This window comes from Mesocricetus auratus, unplaced genomic scaffold (assembly GCF_017639785.1).
Source record: "Mesocricetus auratus isolate SY011 unplaced genomic scaffold, BCM_Maur_2.0 Super-Scaffold_100014, whole genome shotgun sequence".
NCBI classification, from domain to species: domain Eukaryota; kingdom Metazoa; phylum Chordata; class Mammalia; order Rodentia; family Cricetidae; genus Mesocricetus; species Mesocricetus auratus.
The window spans coordinates 1,388,677-1,411,313 of NW_024429197.1; the positions used below are offsets into that span (position 1 = coordinate 1,388,677).

Sequence of the window (22,637 nt, forward strand, 5' to 3'; positions counted from 1 at the left end):
CAAGCCTGGGGAGGATGCTGTCCAGATGTTTCCAGAGGTCTTGACCTTCAAGGAGGACACAGATGCAACACAGGACCCCAGGGCTTCAACGTTAACAGTCTGAAAACTGTAACCTCCAAGCCAAGGAGAGGGATCCGTGGCCCCAGTTCAAATCCAGGTCCCCACAGCTTTGCTACCTCTAGGCCGGGTGATTTCTGTGCTCGGCTCCCTGGGTCCAGGCTTCTTCCTGTTGGCAGAGTCTTGGGGCCACAGTTGTTCAGCTCTGTTCAGCCAGGGACCCTCTGCCCTTTTCTGCCGGGAGGTCACATTCTTTTCCTAACTCTCAGCAGTGTGGGTGTCAGGCCACTCAGGTGGAGGGGACCGAAGTCCTCCCTCAGAACAGCCCTCAGGCTGAGACTTCCTGAGGCATGGGGGGCCGGGGAGGACACCTTCCTGTAGTCAAAAAATCAAAGAATGTAGTCACCTTTTACCTTGTCTTCCAGAGTCCAGGGAACTCAGAGACAAAGCAGGGCTTTTACCTTCAGGGAAGTTGCCAATGGGTCTGGCAAAATGGGCTCCATACTATCCCGGAGCCCCGAGAGGGATGTGTGTCCCCCATCATGGATAGCTGCTGTAACGCAGGTCTTTGGACAGAGTATCAGCATAAGGATTAAAAAAAAACGCTGCCCTTTTGGCAGAGATAAATAAGGAAAGCTGACAGAAGACAGTGTGTTATGACATTGAGTGCCTACTGTCCCAGGCGTGAGCTAGGCATGTCACATGTTCTCATTAAGTCATATGAAAAGTGTCTCTGCATCCTACCTATGTGCCAGGCTTAGGACTGGAGGCCAAGGATGTAGATACAATGTTTCCTGGGTTTTTATTCAAAGTTTTTTGTTTTGTTTTTTGAGATAGGGTTTCTCTGTGCAACAACCCTAGCTATCTTGGAACTCGCTCTGTAGATCAGCCTGGCCTCGAACTCACAGAGATCCGCTTGCCTCTACCTCCCGGGTACTGGGATTAAAGGTGTGTGCCACCACTGCATAGTAAAGATATACATTAAGAAGTATATCAGTCACCTTCATTAAAGTCTTTCACTTTAAAGTTGACTTCTCTAAAGTCCTTGAATTGAATAGTGTTGTCTCAGCTTTGAAACGGAGACTCAGAAAGGCAACATAGTAGCCCAAGAAGACAGAATAAGCTAGGAGTAAAACTTGGGGAGCAACACACTAATGCACCCCGCCCCCTTTCATATAGATGTGATTGGTTAGAACAGGAAGGTTCGGCTCATTCATTATGAGCTCCTATTGGAAGAAGCAGCTTGAGGGGGCGAGGCAAGGGCAGGACAGTGGAAGAGCTCAGAAGGCCTTTGCAAAACGGGTGGAAACTTTCTGGCTTAAAGGCTGTGGCTCCAGGTGGATGTATTCATGGATTCTAAAAGGGTTTCAGCCAGCCATGTGAGCACAGCACAGCAACAGCCCTGTCCGCAGACACACCAGTGACTGTAGGAATCAGTACGGGACAGGTCATCTTCCCTTGGCGCCTTCCTGTAGTGTCCAGGTTCTAAGGACTGTGCAGCCCCAACCTCATGGAAGCTTTTAACACAGGGAGGAAATTCACTAGCCACTTGCAAGCCTGCCCTTGCCTTGATGCCATAAGTAATGGAACTTAGCTCTAGCCTGCGGAAGCTCTGGGGGTCGTTAGTTGTGAAGCATTTGTGGGGGGTTCGAGGCCGTGTGACAGTTTACATTAAATGACAAAAATTATTCCAGAGAAGTCAGATACTGTTATGCACAACCAGGATCCCAGCACTTTTGAGGTGGAAGATCAGGAGTTCAAGGTGGGCCTCAGTTTCACAGAAAGCTTACTTCAGGGATGAACTTTCTCAAAACTGGACAACAAACAAGATAGTCCTAGCTAAGGAAATGTCCCCAGGAGCCTCACCCGGCCTCTGAATTAGCTCAGTGGTGGCTCCTCTGTCCCAGTGGGTACATGGGCTAGCGCAGTGACAACAGGCTAATAGTAGCTGCATAGCAGAGCAGCTATGAGGGGAGAGCATCCGGTAGGAGAGCAGAAACATTTGTGTTCTAAGTAGGGGTCCAGAGCCTCCCAAGACCCCATCTCCTATCACCCCAACTCTGCTTCTCACAGCTGGGCAGATGTAGCCTCACACAGTCTCCCTCTAGGCCCTCTGCTCAAAGATCCTCACTTCTCATGAGATCTGCCTCTCAGACCAACCTATGCTGGAGCAGGGTTGCCTAGGAAACATGTCAGCAAAGAGACGTAGATACGGAAATCTCAGGATAACACCAAAAGTAGTAGGGAAATCAACTTCTTTAACAGATTAGATCCTAAGAAGAACTTCCTAAATGAAGGTGTTATTAGGCAGTCGAGCAAGTTACCAAGGAAGAGAAAGTTTTTGATAACTAGTGGTTTTTTGTTTGTTTGTTTGTTTCAGGATTTTTTTATTTGTTTGGGTTGTTTATTTGGTTGGTTGGTTTTGGCATGATCACTGAATAGCTGTGTAAAACTGGAAATAATTGCAAAGCACAGAACAGGATGGAGGCTTGCCAAGCCCAGGGACACAGTTCCCTGACCCCTGTGCTATAGTGGAGGGGCCGCAGAGGAGGCGGCCCTCTGAGGCCAGAGACCAGCAGCGAGCACAAGCGAGACTCTAGTTGGTGGCCACAGTAAAGGCAAAAGTTTAAGTGTGATTCGGGGGAAAAAGCACAAAGCCTTAATGATGAGTCAAAGTGGCACGTTTGAGCTGTGTCACTCCCTGTGGGGCCTGGCGGTGTAACCCAGGGGCACGGACACACTGGGGGCCTCTGATTTAGCTGGCTATCCCCAGGCCTCCAGAGAGCCTACCGGGTCCTGAGTCAGATGCTATCGATTGGTGGCAGAACTTGGCCACCTTGCTGCCTGGCCCCCAGGTCCTGCTGTGTCCCCACCAGCTGTGGTAACCACATATGCTGTTGTGCTCACTGGGACCTACACTGTCCCTGCTCTTGGTACCTGGGACCCCATGTGTTGCTCCTACTTCCTAGGAGCTGTGGCTGAGCGTCCTCAATGCACTCCGGACATCATCAACCATTACAAGCCCCTTTGACAGTATGGTTACACACGGTCAGGAGGGATGGGCCAGCCACAGGCTATGGCCTAGGAGAGTGGAGGTGGCTGGTAGTAGGTCAACCTGTTCCTCCCCCTCCCTTCCTGGTCCCTTCCCTCCTCCAGGCAGACTGCCTTGAGAGTATCCCACCCCCCCCCCACTCCCAGTGACATGCTGTTGACATGAAATTGGAGTGCTTATACCTTAAAACGGGCAAGGAGGTGCTTTCAGAAGCTGCTGCACTTTCTAGAAGCATGAAAATTAGCTGTTAAATGCTTGCTTTGGTCTAGCACCTTGTTAGGTACCAGAGACACCTGGGAACCCACCAGGCCTGGCTCCTTGTCCTATGGGAGGGGATTCTGGTCAATTTCATAGATTAAATTGATTCAGGGTAAGAAGTGTAGTGTCAAAAATGCCCCAGCTTAGTAAGAGCTTGTGGGCATGTGACGGTGGTGGATGGCACTAGTGACCAGGGAAGGGTCCCCTGACAGCAACAACATGTAAACAGAGCCCCAAAGGATGGAAAGGAGCTTCCCACCCACAGTCTTAGGGACCGGCAGGATCAACAGTTTGAGAGTATAACACTTTCCCTCAATGGCTCCTGTTAGGGTAGGGACGTCATCTTCTTGGGCTAGGTCAGCAGCCAACTGGCCTCTCCCTCTTCAGTCAGAGAACACGATACCAGGGTCTTTATCTTGAACCCTCTGTGTGTGTGTGTGTGTGTGTGTGTGTGTGTGTGTGTGTGTGTGTGTGTGTGTGTGTGTGTGTCTGTCTGTCTGTCTGTCTGTCTGTCTACCTGTCTGTCTGTGTCTGCGTCTCTGTGTGTCTGTGTCTGCCTTCCTGCCTGCCTGTCCATCACTGTCTCTCATTCTCACTCATGGCAGGGTTCCTAGCTTCCCTAGCTCAGCAGGCAGAGTCAGCAGCAAGTCCCCAGCCTCAGAGCAGGCTGCCTCATCCTCAGTACCATCCCAGCTCTCTCAGTTTCTAGAACCCTTCCCAGTGTTCTCCAGTAATAGGCACACATATTGAGCCTCGCCATGGATCAGCCCAGGTCATAAAAAGTAAGGAGACTGGAGCAAGGGGTGTTGTTCAGTTGACGGAGTGCTTCTCAGCCCAAGGCCCCAAGTTCGCTCCCCAGCACTGCATACGTGTGGTGGTGCGCGCCTGTCATCCAAGCACTGGGAAAGTAGAGGCAGGAGGGTCTGAGGCTCAAGGTCACCCTTTGCTACATAGTGAGTTTGAGGCTACATGAGACACTGTCTCAGAAAAATCAAGTAGGCGGACCAGAGACATCATTTCATGTCAGGACAGATGAACGGCCCCACACCAGCAGCATCTGCAGACCAAGCCAGGACAGAATGGACAGTGCATGACTGAGACCCAAGGTTGTTCTCCAACCTCCATGTGTGCCTCATGACAGGCATGTACTTCTCCCCTGAGACAGAGAGAGATGTGCAGCAACGGAGTGTGGGAAACCCTTCACCGTGCCCCACCCCCACCCCCGGAGTTCGATGCGAGTTTTCTTCAGATAAACAAAAGTTTTGAAAGCTTCCCACTCTCCCCCCAAATACTTTCAATCAAAGGAGATTTTCTCCTCTTCCTCTTCTTTTTTCAAGTCAGGGTTTCTCTGTGTAACATCCCTAGCTGTCCTGGAACACACTTTTAGACCAAGCTGGCCTCAAACTCACAGAGATCTGCCTGCCTCTTCCTCCAGAGTGCTGAAATTATAGGTGTGTGCCACCACCACCTAGCCCAAAGGAGATTTTCGATCACCTTCTTGGGAAGTCGGAAAATAGAATCCCAGAATCTGTCTGTGAGACAACAGGGAGTGATAAACAAAACAACCTGATAAGTCTAGGGGAATTATTTTGAGCAAACACATATCAATGTAAAGTAGTCATGATCACAGTGTCCCATTACTGAAGTCTTCGGGATTAAAACAAGGCTGTAGCACTGTAGAGGCAAGGGATGCTGGGAATCCCTGGTGTCCATTCTAACTATTCGAGACAGGACTTTAAGACAATGATGGTCAGACGACTCTGCCTAGTGAGTGTGAGATGGGCCATACAGGGACGGGTGTGCCACTGGGGCGTGCCTCAAAATCACGGGACACCTGTGGAAGCTGTTCTAGGGGACATGAGGTCCTAAAACCTTTATCTCTAGCTTGCTATCGGGTGACACTGATGTTGATGCCTCAGGGACCACACTCTGAGGACAATTACATAAAAACCAGAGACCCAGAGAGTGAAGTGCCCAACCTACCAGGAAGGAAGAACAGAATGAGGCAATGGTGAACAACGCCCCTGTGTTTACCTTCAACAGCCAGGCCAGCCCGTTCTCCCAAGAACTTTGTGCAGTGGGCCAGACACGGCTGTTTGGAACTTGGTGGGCCAGATGATCTCTGTCACAGATGCCCAGATCCTCAGTGTGAGAAAGATCAGATGAAGAACTGAAGGGTGTGGCTATGGTCCCACAAAAAAAATTAGACCGCACTTTTTCTTTCTTCCCCAAGCTGGGGGCTTCAAGCATTCAAGGCAAAAGGGCTTCCGGTGAGCTACACGCAGGCTTTTCAGAAAAGTGTGTAAAAGATTGGATGCAACCCTGTGCCAATCCCTGTGTTTGGCTCCACCGTGGCCTCCACAGGTCCAGTGGCCTCCTGGGGAAGCCTCTAGTACCTTGCAAGGTGTGTGTGTGTGTGTGTGTGTGTGAGAGAGAGAGAGAGACAGAGAGAGAGAGAGAGACAGAGACAGAGACAGAGACAGAGAGAAGATGTGTGTGTATGTGTTTGTGTGTGTGCATATTAGTAGTGATAGCAAATCCCCAGTCCTCTGACTCTAGCCCTTTGGTTAAGCAGCCAGGCTGTAAACATGACCTATTTCTACTCTTGGGCCTGAGAAGGAGGGGAAATAAACCCAGAATTGATGGAAGCCCAGGCACGGAAACTGACACCTCAGGCTCACATTTGGGGAAAAGCAGTTTAGCCTTGTGACCCTAAAGATTCTTCCTCCTGCCCCATCCTCCAAGTTACAGTTCAGATTTGGGGCAAAAGGCAGTAGGTGGGGGGTTGGCTGTCTACCTAAGCCGGAGTGTGTGAGTTGATGGTGGGAGCCTGCAGGTCCCTTGTGCTCCCTTGTGCTCCCTGTGCTCCATACTCAACTGTAGGTGTAAGGAAGATCAACTCATACACACACACACACACACACACACTCACACACACACTCACACACGCACACACACATACCTACCTGACGGCTGCAGAGGGTGTGCACACAAACACACATGTTGTGCACATGGGCACATGCACACACAAAAGCAGACATGGGACATTTGTTTGCCATCTGTGTCCACCTGTCAGTCATTCCTCCCCACCTCCTACTCTACCTCCCTCTCTCCCTGTTCACCTTTTGAGGTTTGCTGTGTCTTTCTAGAAGACTGGTGTTGTTGTGCTCAGTGCCCCCCTCCCCCACACCTGCTTCTCACCTTCTCCTTCCTCAGCCCTCCCCACCCCTCTCCCAGACCCCTTTCTTGGGAGGCAAGCACTATAGACATTCCCATCAGGCACAAAAATCTCAGCTCCACCCCTCACCCTCCAACGCCTCTGTCCCTGACCACACAACCCAGACCAGGGTCTAACCCAGGCTCTAGAATCCCTTTCTTGGCACCTGGGTTGAATAATAGCAGCAGCAGCAACAACAACAAATGCATCTTATCTAAGCAATGTGTGAGACCAAGGCATCTGCTGAATTCTAAGTTTGGCCCAAATGGGTCCAAGTCCCTGGGAAAGGCCCTCACTGCCAGTGTTAACTGTCCCTGAGGGAGGGCCTTCCACGCCATCACAGTGTAAGATACCTGTCCTCCAGGCGGCAGATAGCATTGTTATACTTAGTTAATATATGGAGAAACTGAGGCTTCAGAACGTTTGCCCAAAACCAGGGTCTGCCCAGCACTGAGGTCTGGTGGCAGAGGACAAATACCAAGACACATCACCTGTCATTTCCCCCCAAGGTCAGCAACAAGTCCACTCCTGTGCAAGTGCTCCCAGGGGATCACTGTAATCAAAAATCCAAAACGTGGAGTGTTCCAAAATATGACACGTGTTGAGCACTACCAAGACACCCTCAAGAAAGCCCCGTGGCATGGTGCTGGAGAGATGGCTCATTGTTTTAGAACACTGGATTCTCTTACATAGGACCCAGGTTTGGTTCCCGGCCTGTGCCCCAGGGGATGTGACACCCTCTTCTGGCCTCCCTGGACACTGAACTCATATGCACATACCCATACAGACATACTCTTAAAATAATAATAATAAATCTTTACAAACAAACATTTTGCAACACAAAAGTGTGTATCATGCACAATATTGTGTAACGCCATCATCATCATAGGATGCGCAGGAACCAAGAAACGAACTTCGTGTTTAGACCTGGGTCCCTCAAGACATGTCTTTACACATATGCAAATATCACAGAAGTAGAGAAAATGATGAAATCCAGAGTCTAAACACTTCCAGTTCCAGGCATTTTAGATAAGAGACTCTCATCCTAGATAGTCAATGCAGAAAGCCTGAATGACAGAAAAAAAAGCACCCACTTGTGCGCTCACACACACTCATGCAGTTTTCAACGATGCCATTGATCCTCCATGGATAAAGACTTGTAACATTTACCCTTGTTGTACTGTATTTGTGTGTATACATATACTTACACACATATCTGTGTATCTGTGTATGTATCTTGAATCCCTGACCTTCCTGCACTGGGCTTACAGACATGCACCACCATATTTATGTGTGTGTGTATGTGTGTGTGTGTTCATACATGTTCATGTATGTGTATGCAGGTATACATTCCCATTCAGGTGCACACACATGTGTATGTATGTATGGGTGCAGGTGTGTGTTCCTGTGTGTGCATGCAAGTGTGGAGACCAGAGAACAACTTCAGTTTTCCCACCTCAGGCGCTATCCACCTGCGTTTTCTGAGAGTGTCTCTCTGGACTGTGCTCTCCTAGGAGCCAGGTCATTTGGCCAGTAAGCCTTAGAGACCCACCTGGCCCCACTTTCCACAGCCCTGGGATTACAAGAATGGATGGCCATCCCATCTTCACGTGTAACTATAATTAGCATGTGTATGTGAGGGGTGATGCATTTCCACAATGCGATGTAGAGACAGAGACTGTGGAGTCCTTTGTCCCCTCCTACTTTTACATTGGTTGAACTCAGGTCACCATGCTTGTCCAGCAAGCACCTTCAACCACTGAGCCATCTTTCTGGTCCCATCTAGTTTTCCTTTTTATGTGGATTCAGGGAATCAAAGTCAAGTATTCATGTTTGCAGCACAAGCCCTGTGCCGACCTGTCTGGGGGCTCGTTTCCTTCCGCGTATGAGGCTACTTCAGAGACAGGCTTCAAAGTGTTAACAGATGGAGCTGAGTTCCCTCTATCCCAAGAAAACAAATCACCTGGTTGGCACTCTGTATCTATAACGGCATAAAAGTGGAAACAACCCCACTTTGTTACTGCACCCCCAGCCTATGCAGAGCAAAATCAGCCACGAGCGTCCTTCCGACACTGTCAAAAGACTGCACTGAAATCCTCTACGGAAGAAGGAACAATATCCCACACGGTGTCTGGCCAAAAGCATCTAGCAGAACAGAGCTATGTGTGTGGGTCTTCGATTGGGAGCAGGGGCGTTTGTGTCTCCTGGAGACTAACTAAATACTAGCAGCTGCTGTCTAGAGGCAGAATTGGGAGATTTGCATTTGTGTGTTAGGTTTATTTCTTTCTGGATATCATGTCTCTCCATCTTTGTGGGAAGCAGAGAGGACTTTGTAATGGGGGATGGGTGGGCAAACAGAGCCACTTTGATTGATTTATTTGACAAATTCATACATCTACTGATCATATTCACCCCATGCCTCCCCATTCAACTCTCCCCCCACACACACACATATCCCCCTCCCAACTTTCTTTCTCTCTCTTCTTCTTTAGTGACCCCTGAGAGTTATCAGTGATTCTTGGGTGTGCATGGATGTGAGGCCATCCCCTGGAGCATGGGGAGAGCCACTTTGGTTTTGTGTCTTAGAATCCCCCACCCCCACCCAGAATGTCGCTCCTTCCCAGCAAGGCTCTGTGTACTCCTGTGTTGCAGACTCCGATAGCCAGTGCAGCCCCACACGGCACAGCCTCAGCCTGTCTGAGGGAGAGGAGCAGATGGACCGTCTACAGCATGTGGAGCTGGTGAGGACCACGCCCATGTCCCACTGGAAGGCTGGCACGGTGCAGGCCTGGCTGGAGGTGGTGATGGCCATGCCCATGTACGTCAAGGCCTGTGCAGAGAACGTCAAGAGTGGGAAGGTAGGCAGCTCGGGCCCCCAGGGGTGGCCCTGTACCTTCCCATGAGTGCTGTCCCCTCCCAGGAGTTGGCTGTCTTCATTCTACCCCTGGGACAGGAGGAGGTGTAGCCTAGAAGCTTGCCAACTTATTGCAGGCCCAGGTCACCAATGAATCAGTCTGCCTAGCAAGGAAACACGGCACTTTGGAGTCATGCCGCTTTGTCCTTAGATTGGAATGAACCTCTCCTTAGCTGGCAGAAAAACGTCAGGGCTGGACTGGGGAGTTCTTTAGCTTAGGTGGGGGCCCCACCCATCTCGGTCCAAGCAGCATCCCACCCAAAGGTGGTCCATAACAATAGCTGAGCCCAGGCATCCAGGAGCCCAGCAAGGGGAGATGTAAAGACACCACCAGGCATCAGGAGAGAGCTGAAGCAAGATGGTCCCAAGGGACATGGGTCCCAGAGCTCCTAGAAACAGGCTTTTTTATTTTATTTTATTTTCCTTTTGGCTTTTTGAGACACAGTTTCTCTGTGTAGCCCTGGTTTTGTAGACCAGGCTGGTCTGGAACTCAGAGATCCACCTGCCTCTGTTACCCAAGTGCTGAATTAAAGGGCTGCACCACCACTCCCTAGAGACAGACTTTGCTGGGAGTTTCCAGCCATCACAGGCTGCCCTGTCTAGGGAGCTGGGCTAGGAGAGAATGTGGATGAGGAGCCACATACCCTCAGACCCTTCTGTATGGCCCCAGCAACAGGGAACAGGGCCTGGGGTTCCAGGCGCCATGGCCAGGCCTCCCTACTCCTTGGCCACCTCTCGCCTCCGGGCACTAAGTCTACCTTCTGAAAGCAGGTGCTTCTCAGCCTGAGTGATGAGGACCTGGAGTTGGGCCTGGGTGTGTGCAGCTCCTTGCACAGACGCAAACTCCGCCTGGCCATCGAGGACTACCGTGACGCGGAGGCTGGCCGCAGGTGAGTCATTGAAACCTGGAAAAGCAAGGCTTTTCTGTCCTGAGCCTCCCTGTCACCCGAGCAAGCAGGACACTGGGTCACACCAGGCTTCAGGACATCGAGGATAGCGGAGATGGCCCAGGTGTACCCTGCCACCATAGAGAAAAAGAACACACGGGAGGAGGCACGCATGCTCAGAACATTGGTGACATACCTCCACCTCAGAGCGGGTGTCAGGAGAGTGGTGGCTCCCAATACTTCTGTCTGCCCAGCTGGTGGGGACCAGGCCACACAGCCGACGCGTCTGCCTTACCTACTCAAAGCTCAGGTCTGTCCACCCCAGAGTGAAGGAATAGAGCAAGAGGGAAGACAGGAGGAGATACAGAGGTAGACAGAGGAGGCAAAGGGCTGCAGAGTCTCCTGGAAGTCTTCTACGGAGCAGTAGTGCCAACTGGTCCAGGCCTCTCTTAGCAGATGTACCTGATGGGGGCTGGAAGCCCTTCTCAGAATCCAGACTGTCCTCGCTGGAGCACGCCCCCACTCCCACCCCCACCCAGCCCCACTCTCTTTCTACTTCTCTCTTGACCTCTGAGGGGTCCATTTTTTTTAACTCTTATGAAAAGGGAAGCCACCCCCACCAACATCCAGTCCTTGGTGCTCAGAGTGGGGAGGGGCCAGTTTTGTAAACCTGACACGGCCTGTTTTGCATAATTATCTCCTTCGCTGGCTTCCCATCATTTCTGTACAGTTAATTAATCAAACCTGATGGCGTGTGCTACTATCTGCAGAAGTTGCTTTGTGCATTAACAGGGAGGGAGGGAGGGAGGGAAGGAGGGAGGGAGGGAGGGAGGGAGGGAAGGAGGGAGGGAGGGAGGGAGGGAGGGGAGGGGTGGAGAAGCAGGCCAGTTCCCAAGAAGGGAAATACAATCTTATGCAGCAGGAGAGGGGTCCTGGTGCCAGGCCAAGGTGATGAGTATTACAGAGAAGGGGTCAGAAAACTGGCAACACAGAGCCAGCAGGAGAGGTGTCAGGGCTAGGAAGGAAGTGCTGGGGGTGGTGCCGCAGGGAGGCAGCCTTCACCCCTAAGGGGCTACCCTCACAAGGGCTCCTGAAGCACCTTCCCAGCCACCTCCTGATGACCTCCCTCCTCTCGACCCCGAAGTCTAGACCCCTCCATGCTGCCTGCATTCCTCAAGCACGTGGGGCCACTGGCTTCAGCTCTCAGAAGTTCCGGGAGTCCCCAACACTGCCCAAGTGTCCACCACTGTCCCCAACGCATGGCCGTCTCCATCAGTTTGGGTTGCCATAACAAAATGCTACCCACCAGGTAGAATGAACAACAGACACCTATTTCTCCTGGCTCTGAAAACTACAAGTCTAAGGGAGCAAGGTGCCAGGCTGGCAGGCTCCTGGTTATACATGGCAGCCTTCTTACAGGGGCCTCACACGGGAAGGGAGAATCATTTGCCACCAGTGACGTCAGGTAACCCTTATGCCTCCCAAGGACCCACTGCGGATGCCATCACATAGACATGCATATGTGGGGGACAAACTGGTCCATAGCAGGAGCCGAGCCTGAAATCCACCCGGAGCTGAGAAAGGTGTGGTCACACATTCAGCCATGTGTGCAGGGGACAGCTGAAGCAGGATGGTTCCAAGGAACATGAGGTCCCCACATTAGACAGTCCAGGTCCTGTGGAGGGAGACCTGACTGTGAGAGTCCTATGCCAGGTCACTTTGCCTTCTCTGGGACTCAGTTTCCTTACCTGTGAAGTAAAAAGGGAAGAGCTAACCAAAGTGAAGGGTTGGACCTTTTTAGGAATCCAGTAGAGGCTGTGATGCCTTTCCCAGATGAACGCTACAAGACTACATAACTTTGCAACTTAAGCCCTGTGACTTGGCCATGGAACTTTTAAAAGCCCGCAGACTCTGGGGTCAGAGTCCCAAGGTGGGCTGTCTCAAACTCTTTCAGCTGTGATAATGGCCATGGCCACTCTGGGCCCAAAACCCCCTTGGCCAAACTTTCCCCTATCTCTTTACGAATACAATTCCACTCACCCATTCCTCAAACATAGTTGTCTGCATCTTAGAGATAAGAATCTAGTGCAGACAGATAGGAAGCAAAAAGTCATCCCCTCAGAGCTGGCTCTAATGCGTTGTCTTTGCGCCCTCCCGTGGTGCCAGGGTGTTAGAAACAGTGTCATCTCCTACTAATAGCTATGGAGCTGGGCTTAGGGATTTTCATTCTCTAGCTCCTTCAGTCCCCGCCACTCCGTGTAGCGAGTATGGCTAGGGTTTTTTACAGAGGAAACTGAACCCTGGATTTGCAAGGTCCCAGACTCAGAACAGTCTCCCGGTGTTTTTACTGATGCGTAACCCAGAGGGTCTCTACATGACATGCCTATCCTCAGACCTCGGGCTCTGGCCTAGCCCCACCTGAGGAAGAGGTACTGACAACAGTGAAACAGTGACAGGTTTCCTTTTGAAGCCAGGCCTGAGTTCCTACGTCAGCTCTGAGTAGCTTCAATGCGAAGTTCAGAAACATGTTCTTTGGGAACTTATAGAGGGACACTGCTGATTACAAGCGAGCCACTGCTGAGAAAATTAGCAGGCCACCACCCCCAACAGTGTGGCACCGTTGACTTCAGAAGGATGGGGGTCACTCTCCTCTTATTCCCATGAGTGACAACCCTTCTGGGTGCATCCAGTTCAGACCCACAATGGCCATGAGGGCTGGGGCTGGGCAAGGGCCCTCTGTGACAACCCCAGAAGGAAGATTATCTTGGGCTGGAATGGTCTTACTTAGAGCCTCTTGGGGCAGAGTGGAGTCCAGTCCCTCCCCTAGCCCTGATCTATTTTCTGAGCAGTTAGTTATGAAACACAGCATTCATTCCACTGGGTGGGCTGAGTGGCCTGTCCTGGCCCTAACTAGGACAATCTAGTGAGGGGGTTGGCCTACAAGCTGTGGTTAACCCCAGCATGCCAGGTACACACATGGGGACCTGGGACCTTAGGCAAGAGAAAGGACCCTGGTCCAGGGGTAGTTCCTGAAAGGTTTCTGGGAGTCTGTAGGAGATGATAAGGAGGGAATAGTGGGCGACAGGCCTGGAGACAAGAGGTCCTTGTTTTAGGGAAACAGAAGCAGTTCCAGGAGGTTGGAGCAGAGGGAAGGAGAGGGAGCCAGGAACTCATGCAGACTTTCTGCCAGCAAATGGTTAGGGAGTGTCTGCAGATCATCCCCACACCCATTGTGTCAGTGAACATGTCCCCGGTCCCAATCACATCTCCTGTACCCTGTTAGGGGCGAGGGACAATGAACTAGTGGATAAATCCCTTTGTAATTAAATGCATCCTGCGCTGGGTGCTTTGAGGACAATAACCAGAACAGCAGATTGAAGGAGAGGACAACCTTAGATGGAGAGATGGCCCCTGGGGGAAGGAGGAGGGAACCCTGTCAGCACCTTGAGTGCGGGCTCAGAAGATGCTCAGCAGGTGTGGGGATGATGGGAAGGACAGGAAAGCATCTAAACTAGGAACAGAATGGGACATGCCAGCTATCTCCAGCTGCCCCAAAGAGAAGAGCAGCACTCCTTGAAAGCTAATTGTGTTCCCTTGTACTGAGTGCTCCCACCTAGACAATGTTGTGCTCCCACCAGTCAGCACGAGTCATTTTTCAGGGTCCCTCTGCAGGGCTGTTGCGAGGACTTCATTCCTTCTATGAGGATGCCACCGCGTGGCAGTCACAGGAATGACATCTAGGAAACACCTTAGCCAGGTGTATCCCCACCCATCAGCAAAGCCTTTTTGTAGAATGCACCCCAGGCGGCTCACAACCGGAACCTCCAATTCCAGCCAAACAAGGACACCTGCAAACACATGGTGTACATAAACTCACACAGGCACACCCACACATACACATAAAAACAGTGAATAAAGCCGGGAGGTGGTGGTGCACTCCTTTAATCCCAGCACTCGGGAGGCAGAGGCAGGAGGATCTCTGTGAGTTCCAGGCCAGCCTGGTCTACAGAGTGAGTGCCAGGATAGGCTCCAAAGCTACACAGAGAAACCCTGTCTTGAAACACCAAACAAAAAGTGAATAAATATTTTAAAGCCTTTTTGAATACCTACAACGTGCATGTTTCTAGGGTTCTGTCCGGCACAAAAGTCTGTAGTGTGACAGAGAGGTAGCCAGAGCAATCTGGGTTTCTCTGACCCAAAGATGAGCCAACGAGAGAAGGGCTGAGCCACAGCCCTGTCTTGGGACAGAAGACCTGGAACACTGGGTGGGTCCGTGAAGGCTTCTTATCCTCCTCCAAACAGGAAAAGGGACCAGAGGACAGCAGACAGATGGACAGGGAGGAGGGTAGTCAGCCTGGGGCTTTGAGGAGTCCTGGGCTCTGCAGAGCCCTAGGGAAGTAGGGTGGGTCAAGTCGAGGAGGGGTCTCCCAGAGGTACACCTGCTGTAGGTAACGCTTCTCCCGACACGGCCCTTTCAGTTTTAGTCTGAGTGTGGCCCAGGGTTATTCATTTGTCCCTGTGGTCCTCTGCTGTTCTTCAGTTCTATCTGTCTCTCTGCCTTACTCCCTCCCTCCCCACCCACCTCTTCCTGAGACTCTCTGAGTGTCGGCCCATGTGTCTGTCTGTCTCTGCCTGAGTTTGTCTCTGTGTATCTTAGTCTCTGTGTGTGTGTCTGAGTCTCTGTCTCGGTCTCTCCGCATCTCTGATTGCTCCATTCCTTCCTTCCCCTCTGTCTCTCTACTCCATCCCTTTCGCCATCCGTCTCTGGCTTTCTTGTCTACTCCCTGCCCTGTCCTTTGTCCTCTCTGCCCATCTCTGATCCCATGTCCACCTGCTTGCCCCACTCCCACCTCTCTCTGGCTGTGTCTCCTTCTCAGCCTGTCCAAAGCCGCCGACCTGGACCATCACTGGGTGGCCAAGGCCTGGCTGAACGACATCGGCCTGTCCCAGTATTCCCAGGCCTTCCAGAACCACCTGGTCGATGGGAGGATGCTGAACTCCCTGATGAAGCGGGACCTGGAGAAACACCTGAACGTCTCCAAGAAGTTCCACCAAGTCAGCATCTTGCTGGGGATCGAACTGCTGTACCAAGTGAACTTCAGCAGGGAGGTGAGGACTATAAGGGGAGGGGGAGGGACAGGGCTCTTCCACAAGGCTTCTCCACATCCAATTTCTGCCCACCCACCCACCAACTGATCCATCCATTTATTCATCCTTCAGTCTATCCACCCAGTCATCCACCCATCTATCCACCCAGTCACCATCTACCCATCCGTTTACCCATCCCTCCCTCCATCTAGCTCTCCACCTATTGCCCATGCACCCCGTCTAGCCACCTACCAACTTTCCATTCCACTAACCCCCATCAGCCACCCATATATACACATCTGCTCATTCACCTATCCATTCATTCACCCATCCATTCATCCACCCACCCATTCATCCACCCACCCATCCATCCACCCATCCATTCATTCACCCACCCATTCTTTCACCCACCCATTCATCTATCCGTCCATCCATCCATCCATTCATCCATCCACCCATCCATTCATTCACCCATCCATTCATCCATGTATCCATCCATTCATTCACCCACCCATCCATCCACCCATCCATTCATTCACCCATCTCTTCGTCCAACTATCTCCTCCTCTTTCCCGCTTCTAGCAACTTCCTACTTGAGTAGACAAGAGCCTATGATCAGTTCAGGGGACATAGGGAACTCCTAACCTCAGAGAATTCATTGCTCATCGGGGAGAATCACTGAAGCTCATGGTGACAACACGGGAGGACAGTCAGGGCTCTCCAAAAGCTGAGAAACACCTTCTTGGGGGTCAAGGAGAGTTCCTGAGGCAGTGGGGCTAAACAAAGAGTTGTTGCAGAGAGCAGCAGCTGACAATTAAGGAAGAAAACACAACTGAAAGAACCACAGTGACCAAGTCCCAGAGTCCAGCGCTGCAGCAGCAGTAACCCTGAATGAGCATGGGTGGGGCGTGGCCTTGGGATGCAGGACGTAACCTGAGCCCTGGCTGTTGTGGCAGTTTAAGTTCTGATGCCCCTTGATTCTGAACTCTGCCAAGCCAGACAGCACAGAGCCCCAGCCTCAGTCCCCTACAAGTCCCCTGGGGAAGGTCCCTGAGAGGCTGGCCCTCAGGGCTGGGTCCTTATGGTTGACTTTTTCCAGAGCCATGTCAGAGCATCAACAGCTCAGCGTTGAGAGAGGAACACAGAGAAGGCTGTCAGCCTTGTGGCCCTGTCACCCACTGCATGACTGGGCAGAGGGAGACGATGGGGGAGCCAGGCCTTGGCCTCTAGGAGCCCCAGTGTGATGAAGAGGGTGGACATGGGATGTCCTGACAGTAATACATGGGGACAGGACTGGAAGCCCTAGAGAGGGTGTCTTAGTCTCTGTTCCGATGCTGTGAAAAGACACCACGAAGGAGGCAACTTGTAAAAGAAGGCATTTCGTTGGGGCTTCCTTACAGCTCCCGAGGGTGAGTCCATTTCCATCGTGGCAGGAAGCATGGTAGCAGGTAGGCAGGTCAGTGCTGCAGCAGCAACTCAGAGCCTGCATCTGGTCTACAAGCACAGGCAGAGAGAGGGAGACCGGGAATGGCATGTGCTTTAGAAACCCGCCCACCCTCAGTGAGGCACCTTCTCCAATAAGGCCACAACTCCTAATCCTTCCTAAACAGTTCCACCCCATGGGAATCAAAGATTCAAATGTATGAGCCTATGGGGAGGGTCGTTCTTATTCAAACCACCTCAGCGCTCTTGGCCTGGGAATCAGTCCCCGGGAGCACCTGTGAAAGAGCAGCAAGCTGATGCATCCCCGGACCCCAAAGATGGTATTTTAAACCAGGATGCACAGACCCCAGGAACCTCCCTACCATAGGCGCGCTCCCCACAAGTGTCTACTGAGCCCATTCCTATCACTGGGGCAGCAATGCCACAGGCCTGGGGGACACTGAGTAGACAGTGTGGGTGTCTATTCAGCCCAAACACCCGATCCCCTGCACCCTAGGAGGTGGTTCCTTCTGTTTCTCACAACACAGACAGTGTGGTTCAGACACAGCTGTCGGTGGCCCTTATTACACTGGCACTCAGAAGTCCCCCACTGACACCGTGTAACGTCCTTCTGCACGTGACCTCCATGTGTCCCTCATCCTCTCAACTGACTGCCTGTTCCCCATCTCCCAGGTCCTCCAGGAGCGCCGAGCCCGCTGTGAAACACAGAACACAGACCCCGTGGTCTGGACCAACCAGCGGGTGCTCAAGTGGGTGCGCGATATTGACCTGAAGGTGAGGGGCCGTGGTGACAGAGGCATGGGGCTGGTTATCTCGCCTATGCAAATGACATGCAAATCCTTGTCCTCTTTGATGTAGGGTAGGGGGCACCATCACGCAGCCTGACAAGATCACACACTTTCTGTCACTGCTACAATAGGACCCCTGCTCAATGCTGTCATCACTGGGGCAATTCTTAGCAATATTTTTTCCATAAATATCTATGGCTCCTGCCAGGGTCCAGCCACTGTCATAAGACCCCTGTGTTTATAGCTCTGAGGATGAAGTTGACCCCCGTGGGTGAAATCCTTGCTGTTGGGGTCTTATCTCTGCTTGGCTCAGTTGGTCCCGAGACCTATCAATCTCGTTTCTGCCCTCAGGAGTATGCGGACAACCTGACCAACAGCGGTGTCCATGGTGCTGTGCTGGTGCTGGAGCCCACGTTCAATGCCGAGGCCATGGCCACTGCCCTAGGCATCCCCAGTGGAAAGCACATCCTCCGGAGACACCTGGCAGAGGAGATGAGCACCGTCTTCCATCCGGCCAAGTGAGTGTGTAGGGCGCAGGCGCGAGGAGTGGGGCGCAGGCGCGAGGAGTGGGGCGCAGACGCGAGGAGTGGGGCGCAGACGCGAGGTTCAGGCCTTGAGGCACAGGGCACAGGCTGAGGATGCCAGCACCTGGATGTAGGTCACAGAGTGAGGAAGCAGATGGTATTGTCGTAGCCTTGGTCCTTGCCTGACTGAGTGCCACCCATCCTTGTACCAAACTGGTCAGGAACTGAAGCTCTGAGGTCAGCCGGTGAAAACAGTAGCGTCGGGTCCTGAATGCCGCACGGATTAAATACGCACCACTGGGCCCTTCAGAGTAGGGAGAGTGAACAGCTGTGTGTGAGAAAGACGGAGTGAGCTGTGGCTTGAGCTGGGGACAATGTGCACCGATTTCACAGAACAAAGTGGCCATTCTGCCAGACGTAGCCTTGGGGACAAAGGTTTAGAGGCTGGATTTGACATATAAACAGTGCTTGTGATCCAAGGGATCAGAGCATGGTCACCCACCTACCCTAAACCCTTTGCCCAAACACTGATCGCGATGAACCCCCATGCAGCCCAGACCCTCTCTGTGGATGCCGCCCTTACAAGTGGTCCCCTGGGGGGGTCACACTATGGTGTGAGCCAGCATTTGTTCAGTGCTTACTAGGGTCATATTTCATCCTAGCAGGTGACAAACTGTCTCTAAAGGCCACTGCTTCCCAAGGCCACCCAGCAGCAAGCGGCCACATCCTGCTTGGTCTTGTACTATATGGATACTGTGAACTACACTTGCTCAGAGTGTACAGTCATTTCTGCTGTTCAATCTGATTGGTGTGGTGGGAGATTTTTACATTGATATTCATAAGGCTTACTGATCTATACAGCTTTGATTTGGGTTTGTTGTTGTTTGCCTGTTTTTCTTTGAAGAGCTGGAATTTATTAAAAGACATTTTTGAAGCAGGAAGGTTAAGAGAAAGAGAGGAGCTTTGGAAGGAAATAAGACATAGCACTCAAGGGGGGCTGGAGAGGTGACTCAGTGATTGCTTTTCTAGAGGACCTGGGTTTAATCCCCAGCACCCACCTAGCAGCACACACCTGTCTGTAAGTTCTGTAAGTTCACACAGACATGCAGGGAAAACAGCAATACACATAAAATATAAACAAATAAGTAAACAAACACATAAATAGATGGAACACTCAAGAGCAGAGGTGTGGGCTTCTCAGAAAGAGCCAGCTTGTTTTGTTTTGGGGGGACTTGAGGGGATCAGGTTACTGCTGTTGTCCTTGAGACAGGGTCTCATTATGTAGTCCAAGCTGGCCTTCAACTCACTATATGTCCAGGCTGGCCTTGAATCATGCGCCCTCCTGCCTTAGCTTCTCCAAGTGCTGGAACTACAGGTTTGTGCCATCACACCTGGCCTGTAGTCTTCCTGCTCCTCAGGCCTTCTGTCTGGTTTTGGTGTCAGTGAAGTCCTGGCCTGTCAGGTGAAGAAGGAGTCATTCCTTCCTCTTCTGTTTTTTTTGGGGGGGGGTTGTAGGGCAGGTGTTCATCATTCAGGAAGTCACCTGTTTCTGGGCTTTCTCTGTTGGAAGGGTTGTGATCTGAAGTTGCTGAGAACTTACATATATTTTATATATTTTTTAAAGATTTACTTTATTATTTGTAAGTGTGTGTATGTGTGTGTGTGTGTGTGTGTGTAGGGATATGTGCACGTGTGTGCTGGTACCCAAGGAGTGCAGACAAGGATTTTGAATCCCTTGGAGCTGGAGTTATGCATGCTTGCAAGCCACCTGATGTGGGCACTGGAACCCTAACTGAGGTCCTTTGGAAGGGCAATGAATACTCTTAACCACTAAGCCATCTCTGAAGGCCTGGACTTTCTATCTCTTCTTGAGTCGGGAAGGAAGACTTTTCTTCTTAGAATTGCCTCCCTTTCCATAATGACAATTTTTTAACAGGCTTAAAATACTCAGGGCCCTGGAGGGTCATCGTGGGCCAGGCACCAGCAGACATTGGTGGAACTGCTTAGAACTTGACTATGAGGGTAGCAGGTGTCTCTGAACTATCAGAGTTAGCCAGTGAGCACCAAGGGGGTCTGGAGGGAGAACAGGAGGGTGGCCCCTTGTGATTGGTTGGATCATCAACTCCTTGGGGACTGCATGAAAGCTGTGGGATTCCTGCCTCTGGATCAGAAGGAAGTGGGCTTGCCCTGGGACTTGGAGGTAGATGGGTCAGGGACAGAGAGGCAGTGCAGCCTTCAGCTGGAGCCCAGCAGCTTGCTGTCACCTCCATTCACGGTGCTGCCCCCAACTATCACAGTCGTCTCATGAGACAAGGTCCCTAAGTTCAGGAAGCCTTGCTGAGACTCTGCCATGAACCCCGGGAACAGACTTCAGTCAGCTGAGGGGACATAGAAACCCAAGAGTCCAAAGGAATTCAGAGACCACCTCGGTGGTCAGGAGAGGGCATGGTGAGCCGTCTGACACGCATCCTAGAGTTGATTCTAATGGAGCAGTTCTGCAGTGGGCGACCACACAGGGAAAGCCTCTGTCCTCTGCCCTCCTTCCCTGTCACTACCTTCAGCTTTCGGAGTGGAGGAGAAGCAGGGGTGAGGGGTGGGGGTAGGGGGTGGGGCATGGTGGTGGTGAGCCTTTGGCTCTTCCCGTGGTGGCCCTCCCATGGTGCTTCGAGTTGCATGGGAAGTCTCCAGCTGGAGAAACATTCCTAGTCATTAAGATCAATATCAGGGCTCCAACCTGGACAGCATCCCAGGCTGGGTGTACGACACAGCGGTCCTTCATAGTAATGTCAGAGGATGTCATAAGCAAGGTGCTGTCTCTTCTCTGCTTCGTTTGTCTCCCAGACACACATACACACACACACACACCAAGAGAAAGGAGCATTGATGTTTATTTTTTGCAGTGCTGGAGATGGAGCCCCGGGGCCCTGCATATTCTAGACAAGCACTCCATTACTGAGCTCTATCCGCAGTCCTTTTATTTTATTTTTTTATGTGTACCAGTGTTTTGCTTGTATGCGTGCACCGCATGTATGCCTGGTGCCCATGAAGGCCATCAGATCCCCCTGGAACTGAAGTTATAGATAACCGTAAACCACCATGTGGGAACGAAACCCCGTCCTGTCTCTGAAAGAGCAGCCAGTGCTCTTAAGCAGTAGGGATGTGGGGAGTGGGGACAGTGACATCAGGCTGACTCTCTGCCTAACTCACAACCTGTCAAATGTCCCAGCTCCACAGGCATCCGGGAGTCGGAGCGCTTTGGGACACCACCCGGCAGGGCCTCCAGTATCACCAGAGCTGGGAAAGAGGAGGGCGGCGGCAAGCACAGGGCTGGCCGGGTAAGTCGTTGCTCTGTCCTCAGGGCCAGGAATCCTCTCCTGGATGCACCTATGGCTCCTTTGTCATCTGTGAACCTGGAGCAGCCTCGGGTCACAAGTGCACACGGGAGAGCCATCGTGTATCAGGGCCCTTACTTAAGACAACGCCCAGTGACATGTGTCCGTACAAAGCAGAGTCTATGGCAGGGAGTCTATAGACTATGGGATCCCCTCATCCTGGCCTCCTGAAGCAAATGGGCCCAGGGGTGTGGAACACCTCACACAGCTCGCTGCTGGGACGATCAGGGAGCCCTAGACTCTGAAAACATCTGACTTAGATTCTCCATGGCCAGCAAGGAACATCTAGTGAACCCAGTAGGTCTGCACAGAACTGACAGATGAACTCCATGGCCAGCAAGCATACACTGTCCCGTGTCCTCTAGGGTACCCAGCAAGGAACAGGGACAGATGAGTTCCATGGCCGGTAAGGAATGTCTAGTGCACCCAGTAGGGCAGCACGGAACATGGGCAGCTGGCCAGAGACCAAACAGAAACTCTAGTTGTCATTCCCATCGTGAACGTACCCTTCACTTGGTGGCACCTGGACTCAGCTGAGCACAGGGAAGGCAGTACAGGAACAGGCTCCCGCCGGCTTTACCCTGGACTTTTTTGCTTTGGTTTTGGTTTTATGGTTCTGGGAGTCGACCCCAGGGCTTTGTGTGGGTTAGACAAGCACCCCAGCACTGAACTGCACCCCACCAGCCTTCCTCATTTCATGTTTTTTTTCAATTTGCTTTTTAAAATATTCCTATTATGCGTGTGTGCTCATGCACAGACACAGGGAACTCACGCTTACACACCCACAGCCTGCGTGTGGAGGTCAGAGGACAGCTTGTAGAAGTCAGTTCTCTTCTACCACCAAGGCGGGTGCCAGGGACTGAACTCGGATCGTCAGTTTTGTCATCAAACACCATTACCTGCTAAGCCACCCCGCCAGCCTGGCCCTGTTTTTTTTTTTTTTTTTTTTTGAGACACACCTCGCCATGTAGCTGCATCTGGCGTGGAACCCACCACCCTCCGGTCCCAGCTTCACGA

The 22,637-nt window shown here is 51.8% G+C and overlaps 1 protein-coding gene across 5 annotated transcripts in view; it reads left to right on the forward strand.

Annotated features, from left to right (window-relative positions):
- Positions 1 to 22,637, forward strand: part of Kazn (kazrin, periplakin interacting protein) — a 981,286-nt gene that overhangs the window by 954,902 nt on the left and 3,747 nt on the right. For all 5 annotated transcript variants that reach the window (XM_040757474.1, XM_005081094.4, XM_040757475.1 and 2 more), the window contains 6 exons: positions 9,237 to 9,442; positions 10,270 to 10,388; positions 15,263 to 15,494; positions 17,589 to 17,690; positions 18,056 to 18,222; positions 21,455 to 21,563. In XM_040757474.1, coding sequence (XP_040613408.1) covers positions 9,237 to 9,442; positions 10,270 to 10,388; positions 15,263 to 15,494; positions 17,589 to 17,690; positions 18,056 to 18,222; positions 21,455 to 21,563 — 935 coding nt within the window. The remainder of the gene's footprint in view (positions 1 to 9,236; positions 9,443 to 10,269; positions 10,389 to 15,262; positions 15,495 to 17,588; positions 17,691 to 18,055; positions 18,223 to 21,454; positions 21,564 to 22,637) is intronic.